The 25,288-nt window shown below is 42.4% G+C and overlaps 1 protein-coding gene across 1 annotated transcript in view; it reads left to right on the top strand.

Moving 5' to 3' along the window:
• The first annotated feature begins 2,172 nt into the window (after window positions 1-2,172).
• The window catches only part of Rtf1 (RTF1 homolog, Paf1/RNA polymerase II complex component), a 54,691-nt gene continuing 31,575 nt past the window's right edge, over window positions 2,173-25,288 (top strand). The window contains exons 1-2 of the mRNA XM_003475432.5: window positions 2,173-2,392; window positions 18,756-18,866. Coding sequence (XP_003475480.3) covers window positions 2,195-2,392; window positions 18,756-18,866 — 309 coding nt within the window. The 5' untranslated portion in view covers window positions 2,173-2,194. The remainder of the gene's footprint in view (window positions 2,393-18,755; window positions 18,867-25,288) is intronic.

Here is a 25,288-nt window from a genome sequence, read left to right as displayed (position 1 = left end):
ACAGATAAAAAAATCTATTTGCTTATAATTTTTTTTGAGACAGAGTGTCACTATGTAGTTCAGGCTGGCCTTGAACTCACTGTGTAGACATGGGCTGGCCTTGAACTTGCAGCAGTCTTCCTGCCTTATCCTGTCAAGTGCTGAGTTTACAAGCATGCACCACCACTCCCAGTTTAAATGTGATATGTATTTATACAAAAAGGAACACTACTCTTCTGTGAATAAGGATAAATTTCAATCATCTGTAGGAAAATAGATGCCCTTGAGACTGTAATATTAGGTAAAATAAATCAGACACAGAGCTTAAATATTACATGGCTTCTCTTATATGAAAAATCTAAAGTATATATAAATTAAAGAGTAAAATAGGCCTGGGATTTAGCTCAGTGGCATAAGTGCCTGCTTGGCAAATGTGAGGTCATGAGTTCAATCCCCAGCACAAAAAAAAAAAAAAAATTGCTAAGGGGCCGGGGATTTAGCTCAGCGGCATAAGTGCCTGCCTTGCAAACAGGCAGTCGTGAGTTCCATCCCTGGTACCGATAAAAACGAAAAAAAGACAAAAAAAAAAATTTAAAAAAAGAGTAAAATAAATGCCTATAATTCCAAACTGTGTAACATAGACTACAAAGGGAAACCCTGTCTCAAAAAACAAAACACTAAAATAAAATATATATAGTAGATAACTTGGAGATAAATATTTTGCAAATGAGAAGAAGACCAAGAGACGCAAGGTGAGTAGGAAAGGAAAAAAGATGTAAAAAGAATTAGGATGTGTAGCCGGGCGTGGTGGCTCATGCCTGTAATCCCAGCACTGGGGAGGCTGAGGCAGGAGGCTCCTTTCAAGTTCAAGACCAGCCTAGGCTACAAAGTGAGCTCAAGGCCAGCCTGAACTGCACAGGGAGACCCTGTCTCAAAAAGACAAAAAAAAAAAAAAAAAAAAGGATTAGGATGTGTTAAGGATAAGTACCAACTCCTCATGAGGAGTGTAATCAATATGAACTGCAAATACGTACTAATACATGCAATAGGGGCTGGAGATTTAGCTCAGCGGCATAAGCGCCTGCCTTGCAAGCAGGCAGTTGTGAGTTTGATCCCCGGTACCAATAAAAAGGAAAAAGACAAAAAAAAAAAAATACATGCAATAAAAATCATAAAGAAAATCAAAACAAAAAATAAAAAAGTTAGGGATGTAGTTCAGTAGGAAGATCTTGGGTTCAATCCCGAGTAGTAACTCACTTAGAGAAGTGAGCAACTGTAATGGATGGAAGCGGTCAATACACAATTTCAACATTATTCCTACTTGGAGCCTTGCCTTTCCTGCTTGAACGAATCCAAACCCTGTGGGTTCGACCTTCCAAATTATCAACAATCCATTCACTTCTCTCCATTTCTACTGTCTTTCTTAATTCGGGACATCATTATTTCTTGCTCTTAAGACATCTGACAGCCCAAGTGGTCTCCTTCGCTTTAATCTCTTGTTGTTCTAATACATTAGTCCCAAGGTGGCCAGGGTAATCCTTTTAAATTTTTTAATTACATCGTTCCTGAATTTTAAATATCTAAATACTAAAGTTCAAACTCCTTAATAAGTTTACTAAGCTCTCAATAATGTGGCTGCTGCGACTTCCCCAGTCTCATCAACTCACTCCATACTACACAGGATGCTCCAGCTACAACGAATTTGGTTCCCTGACCAATCATCAATCCGATGCTCTCTCCGGGTTTATTTTTTAGGGCTGGTGATCGAACTAACCTCCCTTATCAGTGAGCTTTTCTCCACGCTGTTTTCTACTGGGAAAACCCTTGCACACTTTTTTTGGGCATCTCAAATGCATTGTTACGGCCCCAGCTCAGCTGTCACTTGCACAACTCAGGTAGGCAGGCCCCATCCTTCAATGATGCCCCCAGCAAGGTTCGGTGACAGGTGTCTTCCACGTGGACAGTCCTTGAGGTTGGTCGCCACACTCTGTCGGTCTCGGGCATCTGAAGATACCTGGAGCTCCTCAGAGCAGACCCAGGGTGTCTCAGCCGCAGTCCGGGACTCGCCGGGAGCCTACCTAACGACACTTCCGGGGCTGGGAACCCCGGGCGCGTGGCCCAGCCCCACGCTACGACGGGGGTGGAGCAGGGCGGAGCGCCCAGCGAACTGCTGGCGGCGGGCAGGGGGCGGAGCCAGGGGCGGAGCGGAGCGCGCATGCGCGGTCGCCTTTGTGTGGGTCGAGCGGCGGCGGTGGCGGCGGCAGTGGCGGTCCCACTGGCAGGCGGGCAAGAGGGGAGTCCGGGCGGCGTCCGGCGTGGGAGCCAGGGGACCACCATGGTCAAGAAACGGAAAGGCCGCGTTGTGATCGACTCAGACACGGAGGACAGCGGCAGCGATGAGAACCTGGATCAGGTGGGGGCCAGGCCGCGGAGGCGCGGGCCGGCAGAGCGGGAGGCTGAGTCCGGGCCGCGGGACCGGAGCCGGCCGGGCCCGGAGCCCTCTGGCCTGAGCGCCCGGCCGGGTCCGCGCCCTGGCCTTTGCCACAGCTGCCTTCTTGTCTTCCCCTTGCCATCCGAGGCCGTCGGAGCCCGGGCCCAGCCTGGAGACGGATCCTGGAGGACTTGGCGCCTTGGGCCGGGAGGCGGGGCAGGGACCGCACTGATGGGCCTCGGCCCTGGGGTCCCGGAGGGGCCGCGATCTGCTGGGCCAGCTCCTTGCGGCGGGCCGCAGGCCTGGAGATCCAGGCCCTGAAAGGTAGGAAGTGTCGCCCACCAACTGTGGAGGCCGGGAGGACTTGGAGGTGATGCAGGGGTGAGCTGGGGCCTTGGGAGGGCGAGAACCCAGAAGGATGAAGTTTTTAGACTAGGTGTGTACAGGGAGGAAGGCAATCGTAAGTGTTCCGAGGAGCTCCTGCCATGCTGTGTGGGCACGAGTGTCTTTGGCGACTAGGGTCGTTTGTGGTTGAGATGGGTTCCCGTTGGGACGTCAGGCCAAAACACATACGCAGTCTCTTGCAAGGAGGAAAGGAGGCAGATACTGGAGGAACTGTGGGGCGGCTTGGGGGGATTGGAGTCCTGGCCGCTGGACCTTTTTGATGCAACATCCTGGAATTCATTCTCGTTTGAAGATTGTGCAGGGAGCAGTGAAAGTAACTTAGGGCCTTAGTATCCTGGGATAGCTTGATATGTGTATATACTTTAAAAATTAGTGTAGGTAGGAAGCTGTCCTCTGTAACAGTACTCCAATGATACTAGGAGATATAAAGGTGATTTCTTAAGTATTTAATAAGAAATGATACAAAGAAAAAATATATGAGATTTAGTAACTTTATAAGTTGGATTGAAAGAGTATTGAATTCAGAATCTGAAAATTAGGGTGCTAAACTGGGCTTATGCTGCTTTCCAGCTATGTATATTGGATCTTAGATGTAAAATTAGATAAAGCATTAGCCTTCTGTATCTAATTGGACAATTGAAAGGATCAAACGTTTGTAAGAATAAATGCCACAAGCATTTACAACCTATAAAGCTTTGTATAAATGGCTTCTTCATGGTTTTTATACTAGGCCAGAGGTCTCAGACCTAAGTATTAGGACATGAAAAGGGAGAATTATTAAAGAAAGAAGTACTGGGAAAGTGTTAAAGAAGACCTTTCTAAAAATGGCGGTAGGGCCAGTGGAAGACTTTCAAGAGATAGAAACTTTGTTTTGGGATAGAAATTAAAAGACTAAGTTGAAAATATTCTGTTGAAAGGCTTCTGAAATTTACAACAATATAGTCTTACTTTCTTTTGTGTTTTCAGACTGGGTCTTGCTATGTAGTTCAGGCTGCCCTTAAACTAGGTTGCCCAGGCTGGCCTTGAACTCGTGTCAGACTCCCTGTTAGCCCTGTTAGGAGCAATCTTCCTGTCAATGTTGGGATTTTAGTGTGCACCCCATGCCTCTGTGTGTGTGTGTGTGTGTGTGTGTGTGTGTGTGTAAAATGTTTATTTTTGAGACAGGGTCTCACCGTGAAGTTTAGTCTGCCCTTAAATTCACATAGCCTAGGCTGACATCAGACTTTGGGCAGTTCTCTTTCCTCTGCTTCCCAAGTGCTGAAATTACATGCATGCATAACTATACCCAGCCAAAAGTATATTCTTGATTGTAAAAGTTTCTTTGATAAGGTAATTTTATTTATTTATTTTTGGTACTGGAAATTGAATTCAGGACCTTGCAGTTGCCAGGCAGGAACCGTACTACTAAGCTATATCCCTGGCTCTTGATAAGGTAATTTTAGACTGGCGGGGAGAATTTTAGACTGGTAAGAAGATTGGAATAGTTTCTTGGTGTTTTGTTTTGTTGTCTCACTGTATAATTCAGGCTGTCCTTGAACTCACTATGTAGTCCAGGTTGGCCTCAACTACTGGCCTTAGACTCTTGATGATCCATCCTGCTTCAGCCTCCTGAGTGCTGAGATTACAGGCATGTGCCATCACATCAGCTTGGAATCCAGTGTTTACTATACTTTGATATATAGGGGTAAGTGTTTCTGATAGCATCAGCTGTCATTTACATAGTGCTTGGGGTGAACTTAACACCTTAATTAAGTGCTTTATTTATACTGTCAAGTTTTCAAATGATGGTGAAGTTGGAATCATTTCCCTGTTTTACACAGCGGAAAATGGAAATTAAGGAAAATTTTAGTATAGTAAGTGATGGAATTTAACCCAAATCTGCACAAGTAAAAGACGTGTGCTCTTTTTTTTTTTTTTCTTTACCAAGTTTAGTCTGCTAGCCTCTAACTTTTTTGGGGGGGGAGGGGATCAAACTCACGACTGCCTGCTTGCAAGGCAGGTGCTTGTGCCGCTAAGCTAAATCCCCAGCCCCTTTAGCCTCTAACTTTTTTAGACTGCAAAATGAGAATAATGCCTCATGCGCATTTTCCATGTTGCTAGAATTTGTATTTTAAAGTACAGTGAACAGTTGAGAAGAAAGCGGGACATCATTTAAAAAGATTATTTGGGACTTTGATAAAACACTCTGAAGACATCTCTTCCTAATGTGAACAAACTAAGCTGCAAATAATTTGCCTTTAGTTCCAGATTGCTGAAGAGTGAAATGGATGGAGTCCTTTTGTAGGTGGTAGAGATATTTTACTTGAACTACAAGAGATTTTCCAAAGTGGGAACAATAGGGGATTGCAGCTTTAATCTAATTCTAAATATATATTCATAAAGAGAAATTAATATTAAATTTGTAAGTACTCTAGTTCCAGTCCATTTTAATAGCAATTTCAAGTTTTCTTCAACTATTTGGTGGCACACTTTCTTTGAGAAAGGGTCTCACTAGGTTTAGTTCAAGCTGGCCTTGAATTTGCTGTGTAGCTCAGGTTGTCCTCCAACTTGCAATCCTCCTGCCTCAGCCTTCTGAATACCAGGATTACAGACATGCATCGGTATGCCTGGCTTCAGTGATACTCTCGTTATCAAATCAAAGGTCCCTCTCCTTGTACAACTTCATAGGGACCTCAGTGTGTTCTGTTGTCTGTTCAGTACAATACCAGGTTCTTAGAGGAATCAAAAAGCAAGATCTCTGCTCTCTTGATGTGTTCACCAGAGGCCATTAGCAGAAGTTCACTGTCAGCATAACTTTAGGATCTTTGGAATTGTCAGAATACTCAATACATTCTGGGTTTTTCTGACCAAGATTCCTTGGGCTGCTCTATCAGGTTCTGAGTCTTTGTTGAGGTTTATATTGAACTTGGTGACTGGGAGTGTGTGGTCCTTGTGGAAAGAGCAAACCATCGACAGGTATCCAGTGTGAAAGTGACACCATTTAATAACTCAGGCACCTTGGATGCCCTTTTTCCAGATGGGCATCCAAGCCATTATGTCAGAAATCCAACTTAGTCCTTATTAGGGATGAGAAGGGTGAGCCTTCTGGCCTAGTTTTTCCCTGTGGATGGGGAAGGACCCTAGTGGCAGAGGCTGCTTAGATTGCTTATTTAAATGTAGGCTAGGAAGGTGAGGTCTGTGGCTCCTCTATCAGACCTCCAGAATCGGACCTCAGAGGATAGAGAGCCTTGACCTTAGCATTTGTAACAGGTCCAGCCCAGGTATTATGACTGATGTTGATCACTGAGGCTACAATCTGTATGCAGGCTACAATCTGTAAGACATTCTAGGTATTTTAAAGGGAGAGAAAAATAGCTTCTCATCTGTCATAGTACGTCCCATTTAAGGGCACATGCATAACCAGTAAGCCACAGGGATGCTTAAAGGGGTAAAATGCTGGTTCTGAATCTCTGGAACAATTTAACCTGTGGGATGCTTTTTATTTTTATTTTTTTTTTTGGTACTAGGATCAAATCTATCACCTCTTTCATGTTGAGAACATGCTCTGTGTCTCAGCTGTCAGCCCCTAAAGATGTTTTTTAAAGTTATTATCATTATCATTATTGTTGTTGTTGTTTTAGAAACCAGAGCTTGCCATGTAGCTCAGGCTGGCCTTGAACTCACTATGTAGCCCATAGCTCCCAGCAGTTCTTCTGCCTAGGCCTCTTAAGCAGTGAGATTACAAGCAAACGCCACTATGCCCTGCTTGTTCTTTTTTTTTTCTTCTTCTTCTTTTTATTTGGAAGAAATATATAGTTAACTTGGAGTAGTTGAAATGTGTCTTAATTCTCAAAAGTTTTTAAACTCCAATTTTTAAAAAAAATTTTTTTTGAGACAGAGTCTTATTCTTATATAGTTCAGGCAGGCCTCAAACTCAAAGTGATCCAACTGCCTCAGCCTCCCATGTAAACACAGACCTTAATTCAAGAATTGGAAGGATTTTATTTTAGCATATGACATGTTTTTATATCACCCATGCTTCAACACTTTTAGATTGCAAAGTATTTACCATTGTTGCCTATTGAGAATAAGCATAATCTCAAGAGTCTGAGGCTTTACCTTACCGTGTCTTGGATTGAGATAATGTGTCACTCTTTATGCAGTGCATCCTATAGAATGAAAAGTGCCGAGTGTGGTGGTCATGTTCGCCTGTAATTTCAATGCTCAGGAGGATTGCTGCAAGTTCAAGGCCAGCCTGGGCTACATAGTAAGTTCCAGGCCAGTCTGTATTATATAGTGAGACCCTGTTTTAAAAAAAAAAAAAAAAAGTGCTTGAGGTCATAAAGGAAACAGTTCAGTATATATAAAAATTTACTCATAAAAAAATTGAGCAGTATGTACACTGGAATGCTTTATTTTATTTGTGTTTTAGAAATTTTATTGGTATATTTGTCACAGCAAATTTGTATCTACATATGATATATTTTGTTTTTTCCCCCTATTTCTCGCCCTTCCCTTCATTCCCTCTTGCTCTTATTTACAAAAGCTTTGTTTCCTTTTTTTTTTTAACATCTTCAGAAGGCATAGTATTTGTTTCCATTTTTATTTTTATTTATTTTATTTTAATTTATTTCAGTACTGGGGATTAGGCTCATGACCTATGCTTGCCAGGCAGATGCTTATGCCGAGGAGCTAGATCTCTTCCCGTTGTTTCCATTTTTTAAATCTGTTCTTTTTTTTTTTTTTTTTTTCCTCGTAGAATGCTTTGTTTTATTTAATTTTTTTCAGGTACTGAAGGTTGAGCCCAAGGCTTTCACACTGACCTGCATCTGCAGCTCTTTTTTAATTTTTTATTTTGAGACAGGGTCTCACTAATTGGTTAATTTCCCCTGGCTGTCTTCCTACCTCAGCCTCTCAAAGTGCTGGGATTACAAATTTGCACCAACATGTAGCTTCCTGTCTTATTTAGTGATTATGAGCTGGACATAGTGGCATAGGCCTATAATTCTGCTACTCTGGGAGACTGAAGCAAGACAATAGTAACTATTTTGAGCCCATTCTGGGCAATTTTGCAACTTAGCGACATCATGTCTCAAAGTAATAGGGATGTAGCTCAGTGCAAAGGCTCTGAAATCAATCTCCAAGACTGCTAAATAAATGAATATATATAACATACATACATGGGTGATTATGGTTGCCAAGCATGGTGGCACCTGCCTGTAAATCCAGCATTTTAGGAGGCTGAGGCAAGAGGATTACAAGTTGGAGGCTAGCTGCACAGCAAGTCCAAGGCCAATGTGAACTATATAGTAAGACCTTGTTCCAAGAAAAAAGAGAAGGAAATGGATATGTTATCATGGCTACTTTCTCCACACACCTACTTAAAGTAGCAGTAATTAAATTTGTCCAAGAGTAAGCCTCATCAATAGTTTCAAGGACCCCCCTTAAAAAACATTATATATAAGAGATTTCATTGTTATAAAGCATCCTTCCATAAGCCTTCTCCATGAAACTTAAGAAACTTAAAGATTGTGCTTCTCATTGATACAGGCATCTTGGGGTTAAAGCAGTTTTTGAAATTTATAGTGATTTTCTGAGGGGTGTTACTGTTAATTTGTAAAGTTTTTATTTATATGATAATGTCGCATCTGGGTTGATCTAACTTGCTGATTCTACTTGCCTTTTCTTTAGAAATGATTAGGGAAAAGCAAGACCTATGGGGCTTTAAGAAGAAGCCTTCTAGGAAAGATACAAAACCCATCTTCAAATGCAGGTTGTATTGTGGTATATATGAATGTTTTTTAGAGGTAGAGATTGTCATGTTTCAGCAGAAGTGCTGGGGTAGTGGGAAAATAAAATGGAAGTAGTCTGGGCCTTAAAGAGGCCCACAGTGTGTGTGGGGGCACTCAGAGTTATTTCCTGAAAATTGTGCTATAGGCTGTCAAAGAAGAGCGAGTATATTGTAAGGATGTGACCAGGAGTGCTGTACTAGCCTGATGAGAATGACATTTAAACTGAGAGCCGGATGAGATTTAAGGAAAAGATTAGTAGTCTCAGGAATAAATGGGAGGGTGTTAGTGTGTTCATGGTAGAGGGACCACATATGCAAAAGAAATGGGGCAGGAAGGACCTAACACTGAAACTGAAAGAGGCCCACAGTGACAGGAACACAGTTAGCTGGAGAGAATAGTACAAATGACACTGTAGAGGTAGATCTTGTTTGGATCCTTTGAGAACAGAGAGGTCCAGTTTAGTGAATTGCAGCCAGCATTAAAAATAAAAATGAATTGAGCCGGTGTGGTGGCAGCTGCCCCTAATCTCAGCTCTCTGTGAGGCTGAGGCAAGAGGATTACAAATTTGAACCCAGTGTGTGCAACTCAGGAAGACCTTGTCTCAAAACAAAAGATTTTTTTTCTTTTTTTTTATCGGTACCAGGGATCAAACTCACGACCGCCTGCTTGCAAGGCAGGTGCTTATGCCGCTGAGCTAAATCCCCAGCCCCTAAAACAAAAGATTTTTAAAAAGCTAAGAATGTAGCTAAGTGTAAAGATCCTAAGTTCAATCCCCAGTATCATGGAAAAAAATTGAATAGAAAACATCAAGGGTGTTACACATTACAAAGATAAGTATTGTTTCATAAAACTTACGTTTTATGCTTCTGTGTACGTGTATGTGTGGGCATGAAGTACAGTTGATCTTAGTGTGAGCTGGGTTTAGGAAAAAGTTTTGTTTTTATTCTTGTGGTACTGGAAGTTGAACCTGGGCTGGGGCATTTATACTGAACTGCATCCTCAGCCGTTTTATTTTTTATTTTGAGATAGTCTTGCTATGTTGCCTAAGCAAACTCGGGATTCTTCTTCCTCAACAGTCTCTCAGGGAGCTGGGATTATAGGCTTGCACCGCCACACCCAGCTACAGAAAAAAATATTTTTTTGGTACCAAGAATCGAACTCAGGACCTTGTACTTGCCAGGCAGGCACTTATGCCTCTGAGCTATATCCTTGGCTCAGAAAACATTTCAGAGCCACTGATAGGACCATGTTGGCAACGTTAAGGACTTGGACTTTATACTGAAGGCAGTAAGAGCCATCGAAGAAACTTGGCTGGGGCAGGTACCAGGAATCAAACTCAGGACCTTGCACTGGCCAGGCAGGTGCTTATGCCACTGAGCTATATCCCTGACCTCCATTGAAGGATTTTAAGCCAGAAGAATTTTCAGATTTGCCTTTTTTGTTTTGTTTCGTTTTGTTTTGTTTTTGGTAAGAGAATCTTGCTCTATTGCCCAGGCTAACCTTTAACTCCTGAGCTCAAGCAAGCAATCCTCTTGCCTCAGCTCATTGAGTAGGTACCACTGCAGATATGTGCCACCATGCCTGGTTTTCATAGTTGCCTTTTAGAAGCCCATCCAGGCTGTTCTGTGGAAGGTAACAGGAGTGGGCGTTTGTTAGTTGACATGTAGAGGAGTCTGGTGAGACGCATGTTCTACTGGAGTGGATATCCCAGGAGGGCAGAATGGTGGTTCACTACAGTGTCCTGGCTCTGGAACAGCACCCCACATGCAGCAGACACCTGCCAACACTTGTCGAGTAAAGGGCAGCTTGGAGTGGTGTGGTGGTTACAGCCAGGATACCCCGTGGTTCAGCTGCACAAGGGCTTGATGACTGGATGCTGGCTGAAAAAAAGGAAGTGTAAGGGTGGCCAGGAGATGGGAATCTGGACAAAGATAAAGCTGGAAGGAGAGTGCCATGAGTTCAGTCTTGAATGTGTAAAGTTTAAAGTATCCATGAGACAGTCAAGTGGAGACATCAGGCTGGGAGCTGGAAACCATGCCTTCCTGACCCTCAGTAGGCACAGAAGTCCTGGTTGAGAAAGCAGGCGCTACTTGGTTTACCCACGATGCAGCTTCTAGCCTGGTTACAGTGGGATTACTTGTAGAAGTAAGGTAGGCTACTCCAGCCCTTCTACTGTAACACTGATAGCCCTCTCTAGAGAGTAGACATTTGTGTTAGAAAGTGTATTAGGAGGAAGGAGCTAAGAAAAACAAGTAAGAGTGGTGGGATCTTTCCCTTTTAATTTTTATGCAGCTTTAGTGTTATGTGAGTTGAGAGCACTGCTGACCCCAGCTACTTAGGAGGCTGAAGCAGGAGGACTGTGAGTGAGGTCAGTCAGCCTGGGTTACGGAGTGAGGTCTTGTCTTAAAAACGATTAAAAATCCAGCTTTTATCAGTTCTGCAACATTTGGGCATTTCTATAATTGAGTGTTTTCATCTGTAGTTATAATTACTTCGCTGGAAACTTGAGGGAAAATTTCCAAATTTAGTGTGAAATTTAAAGAATTCTTATACTGTCACTTTAGAATTACTGCTTCAGAAGTATTTTTGTTCAGAAGGATTATTATTTTGATGCTTTGTGTGTGTGTGTGTGTGTGTGTGTGTGTGTGTGTGTGTTTTTTTCTTTTTTTCTTTTTCCAGCACTAGAGATCAGACTCAGGCCTTGACACATGTTAGGCAAATCCTCTGTTATGAGCTGTATCTCTGGTTCTTTTTAAATTTCATCTTGAGACAAGTCTCGCTGAGTTGCTCATGATGTCCTCAAACTTGTGTTCCTCCTGCCTCAGCCTTCTGAATAGGTGGGATTACAGGCATGTCCCAGCCACCATGTCCAGTATCACTTTATTCCTATTGCTATTAAAAATAGTACATGCTTGTTAAAGCAATCCTAACAGTGTAGAAATAACTTTTTGTGCCACAAATATAGTCTGTCAGAAACTAATGTATACATCAGGTAAAGAAAAACTTATATAAATTTTTAATACTAAATATATTGAGATATCATGAGATTAGTACAAGTTACCTTTATCTTCTGCAAGCGGTACTCACAGTGGTAATAGCCATTAGCTTGAGGACATAGCTTCAGTATGGCAAACTGCTAAAGTATGTATATATTTTTTGGCAGACTGTGTGTACACATAATAGCTCTCTTCTTAACTCTTTAAAATTAACCTGTATCTACTGTGTGTGGTGGCACACACCTGTGATCCTAGCACTGGGGAGACTGAAGCAGGAGGATTTCTGAGTTTGAGGCCAGCCTGAACTACAAAGTAAGTTCAAGCCAACCTGAACTGCATAATGAGACTCTGTCTCAGAAAGACAAACAACAAAACAAAACAAACTTAACCAGTGTCCATTGTTGGAACATATTCTTTCACCAATAATTACTATGTGAAAGGAAGAATATAAGTGAACATCTCAAATTCAGAACTTCATAAACTGGGCACATAGTGCATGCCTATAAGCCCATGTACTGTACTTGAAGCTGAGGCAGAAAGTTCACAAGTTGGAGGGATAACCTTGGTTAATTTACTGTGACTGTATCTTAAAAATAAAAAGGGCTAGGAGTGTCAGTCAGCACTAGAGCACTTGCCTAATGTACATAAGATCCTGTGTTCAGGCCAGGTACTACAAAAAATAAACAAGGAGGGGCTGAGGATTTAGCTCAGCGGCATAAGTGCCTGCCTTGCAAGCACATGGTCGTGAGTTCGATCCCTGGTACCGATTTAAAAAAAAAAAACAAGGAAACTTGAATTATCAGACTTTCCTCACCACCTCTCAGGGCTTCCCACTGTACCCTAACCCTGAGGCTACACACCTTGCCCAAGGTGCTGTCCACGCTGCTGAGACTTCTATACATTCCTTGTCACTCCGTGTTTCCATCCAGACCCCTCTTGTCTAGTCTTCCTCTATCAGCCTGAGTGCTCCTTTCTTTTTGAGACAGGGTCTTGCAATGTATTCTGGACTATCCCTTGCACTCACTATGAAGAAGCCCTGGCTGTCTTGAACTCTCAGCATTCTTTCTGCCTCAGCCTCCTGAGTGCTGGGAATACAGGTGCCACTGTGCATGGCTTCAGAGTACTCTAAATACCCCTGCTTCAGACCATCTGATAGCCTTCCACTGCCATTAGACAAAGCCCATGCACAGCCCTGGTGGGGAACCTCAGAATGGTGTGGTTCTCACTGCCCAGCTCGCCCCGCGCTCCACTCTGTGCCAAGCTCCAGTCACGCTGCTGCCCTTCCAGTTCCTTGAGCCACACTGTTGCTAGCTACACTAGCTCTCACTGTCCTGTCTGGAGGACTCTGTCCAGAGCACTGCGCTCCCCTTCCCTCTGCAAGTTCTCCCCACAGCCTCCCTTACTTGACCTACTGGAGATGGGCCCTGTCCACTTGATCTGCTTCCTTCGTGGTATCTGTCATTATCTGGAACGTGTTGTTTCCTGGCTCATTTTATCATCTCTCTCTCACTCTTGATTTGAAATATTGTGAGGCCAAGGACCCACGTATCCTCCCTCACTATTCCCTGCCATCACTTGGCACACCGTGGGCATGGCTGTAAGGAGAGCAGCGGCCCAGCTTCCCTGGGCTGAGGAGCTTGCCAGACCATAGGACTTTGTGTGCCAAAACCAAGACAGTAGGGATGGGGATTTAGCTCGGCGGCATAAGCGCCTGCCTTACAAACACGTGGTCGTGAGTTCGATCCCCAGTAGTGATAAGAAAAAAACAAAACAAAACAAAACCAAGACAGTGCTGAGCAAACCAGGATGTCAAGTTGCCCAAGCTGGTGGTTATTACTTATGTTAGTTACATTTGTGGAATAAATGAGAAAGAATTTAGCATGATATCTAGATGTAAAACTCTGGAGTTTTATTCATAAGTGCTTTATTTGTCTTCCCTTTGTTTTTGGGCCTCACTTCTGCCTGTGTAGTTTCAATATGGTTCCTAAGAAATGTTAATGAGACAGCCCTAGAACCCAGCCATGACACTGCCACACAGCCTTCCCTGTAGTATGTGGGCACTGACGTTACTTTAAACAAAGTTTTAGTTCAAGTTGGGTGTGTGATTCAGGCAGGAGGATCACTGCAAGTTTTAGGCCATCTTGGATTCTACAGTGTGTTCAAGGCCAGCCTGGACTGCATGGTATGACCCTGTCTCAAAAAATAGAAACACTTTAGTTTAGTTTAATTTTGATCTATTACGCCGGTATCCCACACTCCATTCCCCTAAAGAAATGGGAAGATAAGTGGGAAAGGTTTGCAGTGGATGGGATGAAGATCAGGATAGGCAGTGAGAGGGACTCACTGAACACAAGAGATCTGTTCTCCCAGCACAGCATGGTTCAAGGAACTGTGAGGGCTGCAGCTGGGTCTGTGCCTGTGCCTGCACCAGTCTCCCAGCTCTCCGGGGTGCAGTGCAGGGTAGATCACCCCTGACTAATCTCCCAGTGGTTTGCCTACATTTCCACTATACCTTGGTGTGTCCAGCTGTTCTGGAATAAAACACCAAACTAGAAAGAGTGGCCCCCCCAGGAGTTCTCTCAGTGACTTCCTGTAGCTCTCAGAACCTGCAAGGACATCTCCCCGTCTCCTCAGCGTGAAGAAGGTCTCTGCTGGTCCCTTGCAGAGTTAGTATGGTATTTACTGTAGCGCAGAAGAGAGGCTGTGTATCAGGTACAGTTTGTTGATGAAGGAGACCTGTTTGTAAGATTCTTAGGGTACCGTGGACCCTCTTAACCAGTAGGCATTACTAATGTCCTAATACTAGACAGAAATTTCTCTATTTCCTTTTTTTTTTTTTTTTTTTTTTTTTTTTTGGTACTGGGGATCAGACTCACAACTGTGTGATTGCAAGGCAGGAGCTTATACCGCTAAGCTAAATTCCTGGCTGTTTTCTTTTTCTTGAGACAGGGTCTCCCACTACATAGTACAAGTTGGCCTCAAACTCCCAATGCTCCTATGTAGACCTCCCCAGTTTGGGATTATAGGCCTGTGCCAGAATCCAGGTTTAGTTTTAGTAATTTTTAAGAAGTGCTGGCACAATAGGAGGCTACCACAGTTTATTTTCTTTTTTTAATACTGAGGCTTAAACCAAGGGCTTCCTCCATGCACTCTTACCACTAAGCTGCATCTTTTTTATTTTGAGATAAGGTCTTTTTTTTTTTTTTTTTTTTTTTTTTTGTCTTTTTCGTTTTTACCGGTACCAGGGATCGAACTCACGACTGCTTGCTTGTAAGGCAGGCACTTATGCCGCTGAGTTAAATCCCCAGCCCCGAGATAAGGTCTTAATTGAGAACCTCCTGCCTTAGCCTCCTGAGTAGCTGGGATTATAAGCATGTGTCACCGTGCTTCTAGTTGCAGTAACTTTTATTGTATGTGCTGCTAAAGTAAGCACTAGTTATAGCAACTTTTTTTAAAAAATCTTTTTGACAGAGGATCTCACTATGAAGTAACTGCAGGCTGGCCTTGAATTCATGGCAATCTTCCTGCCTCAGCCTCCTGAGTGCTGGGAATACAGGCATGCACCACCACACCCAGCTAGTTACAGTAATTTCTAATTGATATTTACTGAATGTATTTAATATTTCAGGAAAGGTTTCGATTGAGAAATATATTAATCAGCTTTTCACTACATTAATGAAGTAGGATAATTTATTTATTTATTGAAATATTGAGGATTGAACCCAGGGCCTTTGCATGGAGTTAAGTCACCAGCTCTTTTTATTTTTTATTTTGAGACAGAGTTTTGCTAAGTCACTACTCTCCCCAGGCTAGGTGGATCTTGCAACTGTCTAGCTTCAACCTCCCATAGTGGTGGTATTACAGTTATGTACCACTACTTCTGGCTAATGAAATGGGATATTTTTATTAAGAGAAAAAGTATATTTAACTCATAGTTTTGGAGGCTCAAAGACCAACAGTGTGTCATGGGTTCTGGCTATGTTACATCATGGTGAGAGCTCATGTGCATCTCTGTGTGTGTTTATCTCTTATGAAGTCACCGGGTTCAATTGTATGGGGACTCTATCCTAGTAACCTAATAATCTAACGGCTCTCTTAAGCCCAACCTCTGGATGCCATAGTCAGGTTATGATTTTTTATTTTTTATTTTTTTGGTCTTTTTCCTTTTTATCGGTACCAGGGATCCAGGGATCGAACTCACGACCGCCTGCTTGCAAGGCAGGTGCTTATGCCGCTGAGCTAAATCCCCAGCCCTGTCAGTTTATGTTTTCAGCTGTTTTGTTTGTTTTTGCTTTTGAGACAAGGTCTTCCTGCGTAACTTAGGCTGGCTTTGAGCTTGCTCTGTGGCCAGGCAGAGTTACAGGTATGCATCACTTGCGAACCCACTTTTTTTTTATACCATTAAATGAGACTGCTGAATGAATTCAAAGGGACAAGCCATATTCAAACCACTCTAAGAGAATGTCCAAATTTCTGTTATAATGAATTGGTATTGCAGCAGATCCTAAAGCATTTGCATTTGTGGGCTTCAAGGGGTCAGGGAGAGACTGCTTGCCGACATTCCTAATTTTGGTAAATTTGCGCTAAGGTAACCTGGGGAGAAAAGGTAATAGCAAAGGCCATCCACAAAATACCATACACCTCACCAATCCCTAGGTATTTACTGAAGTGAAAAGAAAACTTGTATTTACATGAAAACCTGTTTATGGCCAGGCATGATGTTGCACACCTTTAATCCTAGAACGTGGGAGGCTGAGACAGGAGGTTTGCTGTGAGTAGGAGGCCAAGCCGAACTTCATAGTGAGACCTTGTCTCAAAAAGAAAGAATTTATGCACACAAAATCATCCCAACATGGAAACAACCTAAATGCTTTCCAGCTAGCAAACACTGTGGTGCATCCATATAGCGGAATACTACTGAGCAGTAAAGCTGGACAAGCTACTGACACATGCTACAGTGTGGATTAATCTCAGGTGTGTTATAGGGAATGAAGAAGCCAGACCCAAAAGGCTACAGACTATGGTTCCATCTCTGTGTCAGTCCACAACAGGCAGATCTACAGGGACAGGAAGTAGGGTGGTGGTTACCAGCAGGTCATAAGGAGAATGGAGGAATCTAGGGGGTGGTGTGGAACTGCTCTGCATCTTGTGGGAGAAGTTAAACTATGTATTTGTCAATCACATCTATTAGAAGTGATAAAATATGCTATGTGGAAGTTATAGCTCAAGTTTTGAAAAACCAGAAAAACATTATTGCTATAATTCCAATTCGGTCTACAGAAATTACTGTTCGACATGACGGAGAGTGTTCTTGTGTTTCCAGCAAGCTGATGTGCTAGCTTCCCAGCAGAAGAAGAGTAGCATTTCATGGCTGCTCATGAAGAAGGGTGCCAGCTATTTAATATGAGAAGGTCATTTTCTCCTTCTGGCCCAGGAAGGAGGGTGTTCCTGAAATAGAGCCTGGAGAAGAAAACAGATACAGTGTAGCAATCTGTTATTTTACAATCCACTTTGTCACTTGACCTATAATTGCTTAACACCACCATCTTCAAGGGATACTGCTGGTATTTATTAGTTATACTTTTCTGGCACAAAGGAAACAGTTTTAGACTAGCAAATCATGACTGGATTAAGAGACAGGATTCCACCTGCTTAGCTGCAGATCCTGACTCTCTCCTGTGCTAGCTGTGTTCCTAGGCCAGTCCCAGCCTAACCCGCTCTCTGATGTCTCTGTCTATAGATGGCAGTGATGAGGATACTTACTGTAGGCTGCTTGGAAGAGTAAATGTGGGTGCTGAGAAAAAAGTGCTTGGCACAGTTGTGGGCCAGTATTGGTGTTAGCAGAGGAAATAGCCTTTTGTTGCAGTTTTTGTTGTTGTTTTGTTTTGTCTTGTTTTAAGACAGGCTTTTGCTATATAGCTCAAGCTGGCCTTAAACGCATGGCAATTCTCCTGCCTCATGAGTGCTGGGATTACAGACATGCCCCACAATACCCAGCTGTTGCAGTTGTCACTAAACTGAGTAGGAAGAAATAAAGGTCAGGAACCTTTGTGACAGTGGAATCTGGTGATAGCCATGACTCCTTCAGTGTCACATTTTCTTCCTTTCTAATCTCATGTAAACCACGAGGACAGGCAGACATGGGGAAAAAAGGAGCGTTGGGCTATCAAATTAGTATATGGATAGAATGGCCAGCACATCTATTGCATCTTGTCAGACCATGGGCTAAACACTAGACATAGACATAGTTTTTTCCTGACTTAAGCATTGAAAATATAAAATTACCTCAGAACCTTAGGGTTTGTTTGTTTTGAGATAGGTTCTTACCGTGTAATTCAGATTGGCCTTGAACTCACTATGTAGCCCAGGATGGCATTGCACTTGAAGTCGTCCTGTCTCAGCCTCTTGAGTACTGGGGTTACAGGTGTGTGGCACCATGCCTGGTCATAGAAACTTACAGATTGTAAGCTTCAGAACAGCTCAGAAACACCAATTACCAAAAAATACAATCTGAGACCTTGGAATATTAGTTATATCTCAGTTCAAACAGTGAGCAAATTAACTGTGGTAAGCATGATTCTCAGCAGTCCTGACTGAATATTTTTGTAGTTTAGAGAGAGTTGGTGACAGTTTGGGAGTAACCTCAGTTCAGCTTTGTTTTAGAGGGTTTAAGGATTCAACGCGGAGTCTTACTCATGCCAGGCAAGAACTCTGTCACTGAACTACTTTTTATTTTGAGAAGGGTCTTGATCAGTTGCCTTCCTGCCTCAGTGCTCCAGGAGCCTGGGTTATGGGTGTGCCACCCAAAGCAGACGTGGATGCAAGGGGCAGATTTTTGTAACTCTTTCTTTTTAGCAGTATTTGGTATTGAACTGAGAGAACACTGAGATGTATCCCCACGCCTTTTTAGTTTTTAAATTTTGAAACAGGATCTTGCTAAATTGGCCAGACTTGCCTTGAATTTGTGAATCTTTGCCTTAAGCTAAATAGCAGGCGTGAACCACCACATTGAACACTGAAGCAGATTTTTAGCGCCCAGGAATACTGGCACTTTGTCTGCTCATGACAGTGTCTTTCAATTGAAAGTACGAAGATGGAGAAAAGATCCGGGAAGGTGGACATTGTATTATTCTTTGCTGAACAAAGCTGATACTACCATTTTTGCCCCATCAGGAGCTGCTGTCCCTGGCAAAACGGAAACGGAGTGACTCTGAGGAGAAGGAGCCTCCTGTGAGCCAGCCTGCAGCCTCGTCAGACTCGGAGACCTCGGACAGCGATGATGAGGTGGGTGTGGGGGTGAGGCCAGGCTTGAGGGTCCCTGAGAGGGTGACTTCTGGCAGCCTTTTCCCCTTGAATCAAGACCCACAACCTGGGATCTATGGAAGTTGCTGGGTTAGGGTTAGGGTTAGGGTTAGGGTTAGGGTTAGGGTTAGGGTTAGTTGCTGGGGAAGGGTGATTGGTATAAAGGAAGCCCCGGGTTGTCGTGCTCATTGAGTTGCTTGTTCGTTAGGTGCTCTGAGGACATTTGTGGCCAATCTTTCTTCTCTTTCCAGACTTACTGCTGAAGGAGGGTCTCAGCTGGTTAGCACTGTTTTGTTTTATCTTTTTAGTGCTTCTTCCATGTTAGGAAAGAAATGCCATCAAACGTGTGGTATTTTATAGGAAATACTTCAGTGAGACACAGAGCTTTCTTTGGGAAGATGGCATTGTTTTAAATAATTTAATAGTCAAAATCACAAGTGGAAAAAAAATAATATAATAGACCTAAAAATTATATTCTATAGCAAGCGGTATTCTTTTCATTTCGTTTATTTGTTTTTGTGGGTTTTTTTTTTTTTGGTTTTTCAAGATGGTCTTGCTGTGTAGTTCAGGCTGGCCTTGAACTCACTGTGTAGCCCAGGCTGACCTCAAACTCACTGCGATCCTCCTGCCTCAGCCTCCTCAAACTCACTGCGATCCTCCTGCCTCAGCCTCCTGAGGAGGCTGGGATACAGGTGTGTGCCACCATGCCCAGCCATGTCAAGAGGTATTCTTACAATATTTATTGTTTCCTTTATTTTTCAAATTTTCTGTCTGTTTATTTTTACAGTACTGAGGATTGAACCCAAGTTCTCACACATGCTAAGTGATCACTCTGTCACTGAGCTCATCCCCTTTTTATTTTGTGACAGGCGACTCCTAGTTTGTTTGATTTGAGTGAGTGATTGACTGATTGATTGAGTTTTGCTGTCCTGAGGAAGCGAACCCAAGGCTTTCTAAACTGAGCTACTCCCCAGTCCTATTTTCATTTTTTTATTTTAAAACAATATCTGACCAAGTCAGTGAGTTGATCAGTCTGGACTTGAATTTGCAATCTTCCTGAGTGCTAGGGTTGCAGGTACATGTGTGTTCTATATATTTTTAAAGGAGAAACTATATTCCCACTTCCACATTTTCTTTTTGGTAGTGCTGGGAATGAATCCTGGGAGCCTTAATCTACATTCCTAACTGTTTTATTTTATTTATTTATTTATTTATTTATTTATTTATTTTGGTGCCTGGGATTGAACTCACGACCTCACACTTGCCAGGCAGGCGCTTATGCCACTAAACCCCCGCCTCATTTTAATTTTTATTTTTAAAATTTTTTTTGTGATTGTGCCTCTTTCTTTTTCTCATCTTTTTGAGACAGGGTCTCTCTATGCAGTTCAGGCTGGCCTTGAGTTCACTTTGTAGCCCAAGTTGGTCTGGATCTCGCAATGATCCTCCTGCGTCAGCCTCCTGAGTTGCTGGGATTATAGGCATGAGCCACCATGCCTGGTTTATGATTGTGTCTCTTTAGTTTCCTTTGTGGCCTCAAATTTGTACTCCTACTGCCTACTAAGTAACTGGGATTACAGGTATATACCACTATGTCTTGTCTTTTCATTTCTTTTCTTTGTTTTTTTTCTTTTTGTTTTTGTTTTTTGTTTTTGAGACAGGGTCTTACCTTATAGCCCAGGCTGGCTTTGAGCTCCTTTTTAACCAGGCTGGCCTCAAACCCACAGTCTTGCCTCAGATTCCACAGTGTTGGCCTTACAGGTATGTTTCTCCCACTATTCCACTTTTATTTCTTATATTCAGAAGTCGCCTGCTGAGTTTCCTTCTTCCTCTTTAATCTTCTAATAAATTTCAATTTGTATTGTATCTGGGGTTCTCAGGATTATGGTTGTGGTCTTTGTTGTTGCTGAAGATACAAGGAGTATCTTTTTTTTTTCTTTTTATAAGGAGTATCTTGGAACTCTCATTCTTCACATTCCTATTTTTGGGTAATTTAAGTTCCTTTCTAATCTAGTTCTATGTAAAGAGTTATTACAGGGATTCCCCTCATCTTTTTCTTTTTTTCTTTCTTAGACAAGATGTCACTAAGGTTTCTGGTGGGTTTCAAATTTGTGAGTTAAGGAACTTTCCTGCCTCAGCCTCCTGAGTATTTGGGACTAGATGCAGGCACCATTGGGCCTGGGTTTTTTTCATTGTTTTTAACTGCTTCTTCATTTTTTTTTTTTTTTTTTTTTTTTTTCTCTTGCTTTTTGAGACAAGGTCTCACTATGCAGTTCAGGCTGATCTTGGGCTCACTTTGTAGCCCAGGCTGCTGTCAAATGTGCAGCTATCCTCCTGCCTCAGCCTCCCAAATGCTAGGATTACAGGAATGCACCACCATGCTCAGCTTTTAACTGCTTCTATAAGGAAGATGGAGTTGTACCAATTCCATAGCATTCCAATTCCAACCCAAAACTTGTATTAGAACACACCCAGTGTCCATAAAAATCTTGGGGTTCTCTTTGTTTTTTGGCTGGGTTTTTTTTTTTTTTTTTTTTTTTTTTTTTTTTTGTACTGAGATCTAACTCATGACCTCACTCTTGCCAGGCAGGCACTTGTGCTGCTGAACTAAACCCCTTTCTTTTCTTTAAGTATTTCCCAGCTACTTAAGTCAAAAGTTACCAATTTAGACTAGTAACCAACTAGTTGGAGAAGAAGCTGCTAGGCAAGCTGTACGCTCTATAGCAGGGAATGAGACTGAGTTCTTAGCTCTTGCTGCTGCCTGAGACTGACAACTTTGTTACAGCCGCTGGCTGCCCCACACTGGGAAAAGCAGCCTCCATCCTGTGGCCATTGTGAAAGATCAGCTCTGTTTGGGTCCAGCGTAACCTTAGAGCATTTCAAAATTACAGCCCATAGCTTGTTATTTTTGACAACTAAGAAAATAACCTGAGGGCCGGACATGGTGGGGCATTCCTGTAATCCCAGCATATTTGGGAGGCTGAGGCAAGATGATTACCATAAGTTTGAGGCCAGCCTGTACTACAAAGTGAGTTCAAGGGCAGTCTGAACTACATAGCCAGACCTTGTCTCCAAAAAACAAAAACAAAGAAAGAAAATAACTTGGGAGCCGCGCCTAGTGGCTCACACCTGTAATCCCAGCACTGGGGAGGCTGAGGTGGGAAGATTGTTGAGAGTTCGAGACCAGCCTGGGCTACAAAGTGAGCTCAAGGCCTGCCTGAACTGCATAGCGAGACCCTGTCTGAAAAATACGACAAAAAAAAAAGAAAAGAAAAGAACTTGAGCCCAATGTGGTGGCTTACATTATAATCCCACTAACTCCGAGAGACTGAGGTAGGATTGCAAGTTTGATCCCCACCCAGGCAGTTTAGTGATTTAGCAGAATCTTGTTTCAAAGTCAGTACGTACAAAAAAAAGCCTGAGGATGTAGCTCAGTGTGCAAGTCTTGGGTTTAGTCCTCAATAAGATACATTATCTATATCTAACAAAGAAAAAATACTATGAAAAATTTTTTAAAAGTAACTTACTTCCACTTAGAGAATTGAGTCAGACAATTCAGTGGTGTTGCCAGGAACTCAGTTACAGCTTCTGTAGATATTTTAGGTTGGATAGGGGACCAGTGAGTTGTCCTTAGGATATAAAATTTGAGATAGAGGATCTTTTTTTCCTCTCTCTCAATGAATATTCATACATTGTCTCTGGAAAAAAACATATACTGACACAACTGCCAGCTAGACATGAAGAGAACTTAAATTTTTCTGTTACCAGTAAAAAGCACCTTAGGTAAATAAAAAACCTTTTTATATAAAAAGTTTGAAGAGCAAAGTTCAAAATGAAATATAACTACATTAGACACAATGAAAGATTTTGTTGAAATACGGTCGAGTACTGTCCAACTAAACAAGAATTACTATGATTTTTTTTTTTTCTCTTTTTGGGAGCTCTTAACTGTGTAGCTCAGGCTGACCTTGAACTCAGAGCGATCCTCCTGGCTCAGCCTCCTGAGTGCTGGGATTACAGGCTGCACCACCCGGTGAGAATTGCTATGATTTAAAAGCTTCATGTATAGACTTCAACATTTTGAAGAAATACATTTAGCCTAGCCCTGTAAATCAGCATTGTTTCTTCTTCCCCAGAATTTTACCAGAATTTTATTTTTCTCTGAGACAGGGTCTCACTTTGAACTCACTTTGTAGTCCACATTGTCCTCAGACTCACAGCAATCCTGTGTCTGCCTCCCAAGCGCTGGGGCTGCAGGCCTGTGCCATCATACCTAACTTTCCCCAGAACTTTGGTTAGCCCTCCCTGGTTGCATTTATGTCCTCCCTGCCTCTTGAAGATTGCTCTTTTCTTGTTTTCATGATGTTTGATTTTTTTCTGCTTTCTTTATGAAGCCTTTCTCTCATCCCATCTGACCTTGCAGAAATATAGACCCTCCCTTGATCCAGTGCTGCTCTTCACGGTACAGATATCTCCTGCTGGCTCTAGTACACTGATTTAATAGCATACTCTGAAAATGTACGACTTTTACTTACAAGCGAACTTAGAAACAACTTTCCCAGAAGTTGGGCTAGATTCCTAAGCATATGTTGTTGCTTTACTACACAGATATAAAACCTCTATCCAGGCATGGTGGCACCTGCTCGTAATCCCAGCACTGGGGAGGCTGAGGCAGGAAGACAGCTGCAAGATCAAGGCCAGCCTGGGCTACAAAGCGAGTTCAAGGCCAGCTTGAACTGCATAGTGAAAGCCTGTCTCAAAACAAAAAATAATATGTAAAACCTCTCTTTGAAAAACATTTTGATAAATGATATTATAGGTAGCAGTTTTTCTGGTTGAAAACCACAACTGTGAATGGCTTTTTTGCACTAGGAATAAGTCTTTCAGAGTATCCAACAGGAGGGTGTCCTTGCTTTTTATAGCTTTTGTTTCTCGTCCCTTATTTCAAGTGACAAGTGATGTGTGTGCCTCTCTCTCTGTAATCTTCTTTACTTCCAGCTTCCTATATCAGACTTGTTCTGGGGTTGGGACATGAGCACCTGGTGAATTTAGCTTGGAATAGCTATTTGGGTGCCGCCTAGCCTTACGTTTACATACTTCCCTCGACTCTGAACACAGAGACCTTAGCTATTCACCATTAAAATGTCGACACGAGGATTTGAAATACTAAAGTGACTTCAGAATCAACTACTTGTTCAAATTTGTTTACAAATAAATTCTGACACTTCCCATGAAATAGGAAAAAAGTGTATCATATTTTATATAATTATATTTTATGTATATTTCATGTAATGAATTTTATTTTATATATTAATTATATTTTTGCATTCTTTGTTATCACTTGTTTCTTTGTGTATGTCTCTATTACCAGACTGAATTTTTGTGACTGAGTGCAGAAATCCTTTGTGCTTTGTGAAATACTTGTGATTGATGGATTATAACATACACTATTAGCATTTGTATTTTGAGTCGTTACATAATAGAATGGAAGAGAAAGCTTAGCTGTTCTTAATGCTCTGAGTCATGTTTACTCTTGGGTCCGCTGACCCTTTTCTGTGTTCAGGAGCCCCCTAGTCCTGAGCGTACCTCTCTCCCAGCCACCGCAACACTCAGTTCACACGGAACCCTACAATGAAAAGATCTTCTCAATCCACAGGTAGGAAAAGACACTTGACCTAGAGATTCAGTTGCCAGCACCAAAAATAAAAAGGAAGAATGAAAACAGAAGCTCCCTGGAAATTCTGACTTTCTTTTCCTGCATGTGTGTTGCACATGTGTGTTTCCCGTAGTGTGTTACATTTGTGTAGAACCTCGTCATGGTTTCTAATGCACTCTTCTTGTCTCATACTACCTTGATAGGTGGCCAAGGCAGTTTGTTATTTAACCTTTATAGGTAAGGAAGTGAGCTCAGTTAAAAGCTTGTGCTGGTTCCAGTTCTTACTTGGCCCAGCTAGTTTAGTACTGGTTGTTAAACCCAGCCCCTTGCATTGAGTAGCATCCTCAGCTCTTTGTATTTTGAGACAGCATCTTGCTGAGTTGCTAAATTGTCCAGGCTGAGCTCAAATTTCAAATCCGCCTGCCTCAGCTTTCAGCGTGTTAAGGTTACAGGCCTGTACCATGCCTTGCCCAACTTCTCCCTTTTTTTTTTTTTTAAATGGAGGAAAGATTTATTTTGTAGAGCTTTCAGTTCATAATCGGCTGGCTCCAAGGCAGGGTGGCACATGGCAGAAGGGCAACAAAAGCAACGAGAGAAAGAGTGGAGAGCCGGCTCTTCCTTTCCTCTTCCTTCTCCTCCTCCTCATTTTCCTCCTTCTTTTTTCAAACAAGATCTTGCTGTGCAGTTCAGACTGGCCTTCAGCTTATTTTGTAGGTCAGGCTGATTTCAAACAACAGCTCTCCTGCTTCAG

Source organism: Cavia porcellus, unplaced genomic scaffold, assembly GCF_034190915.1.
Source record: "Cavia porcellus strain 051 isolate PalLab524CR breed Dunkin Hartley unplaced genomic scaffold, mCavPor4.1 scaffold_6, whole genome shotgun sequence".
Taxonomy (NCBI): Eukaryota; Metazoa; Chordata; class Mammalia; order Rodentia; family Caviidae; genus Cavia; species Cavia porcellus.
Note: the sequence above shows the minus strand (reverse complement) of the source record. Positions and strands in the feature narration are given on the sequence as shown.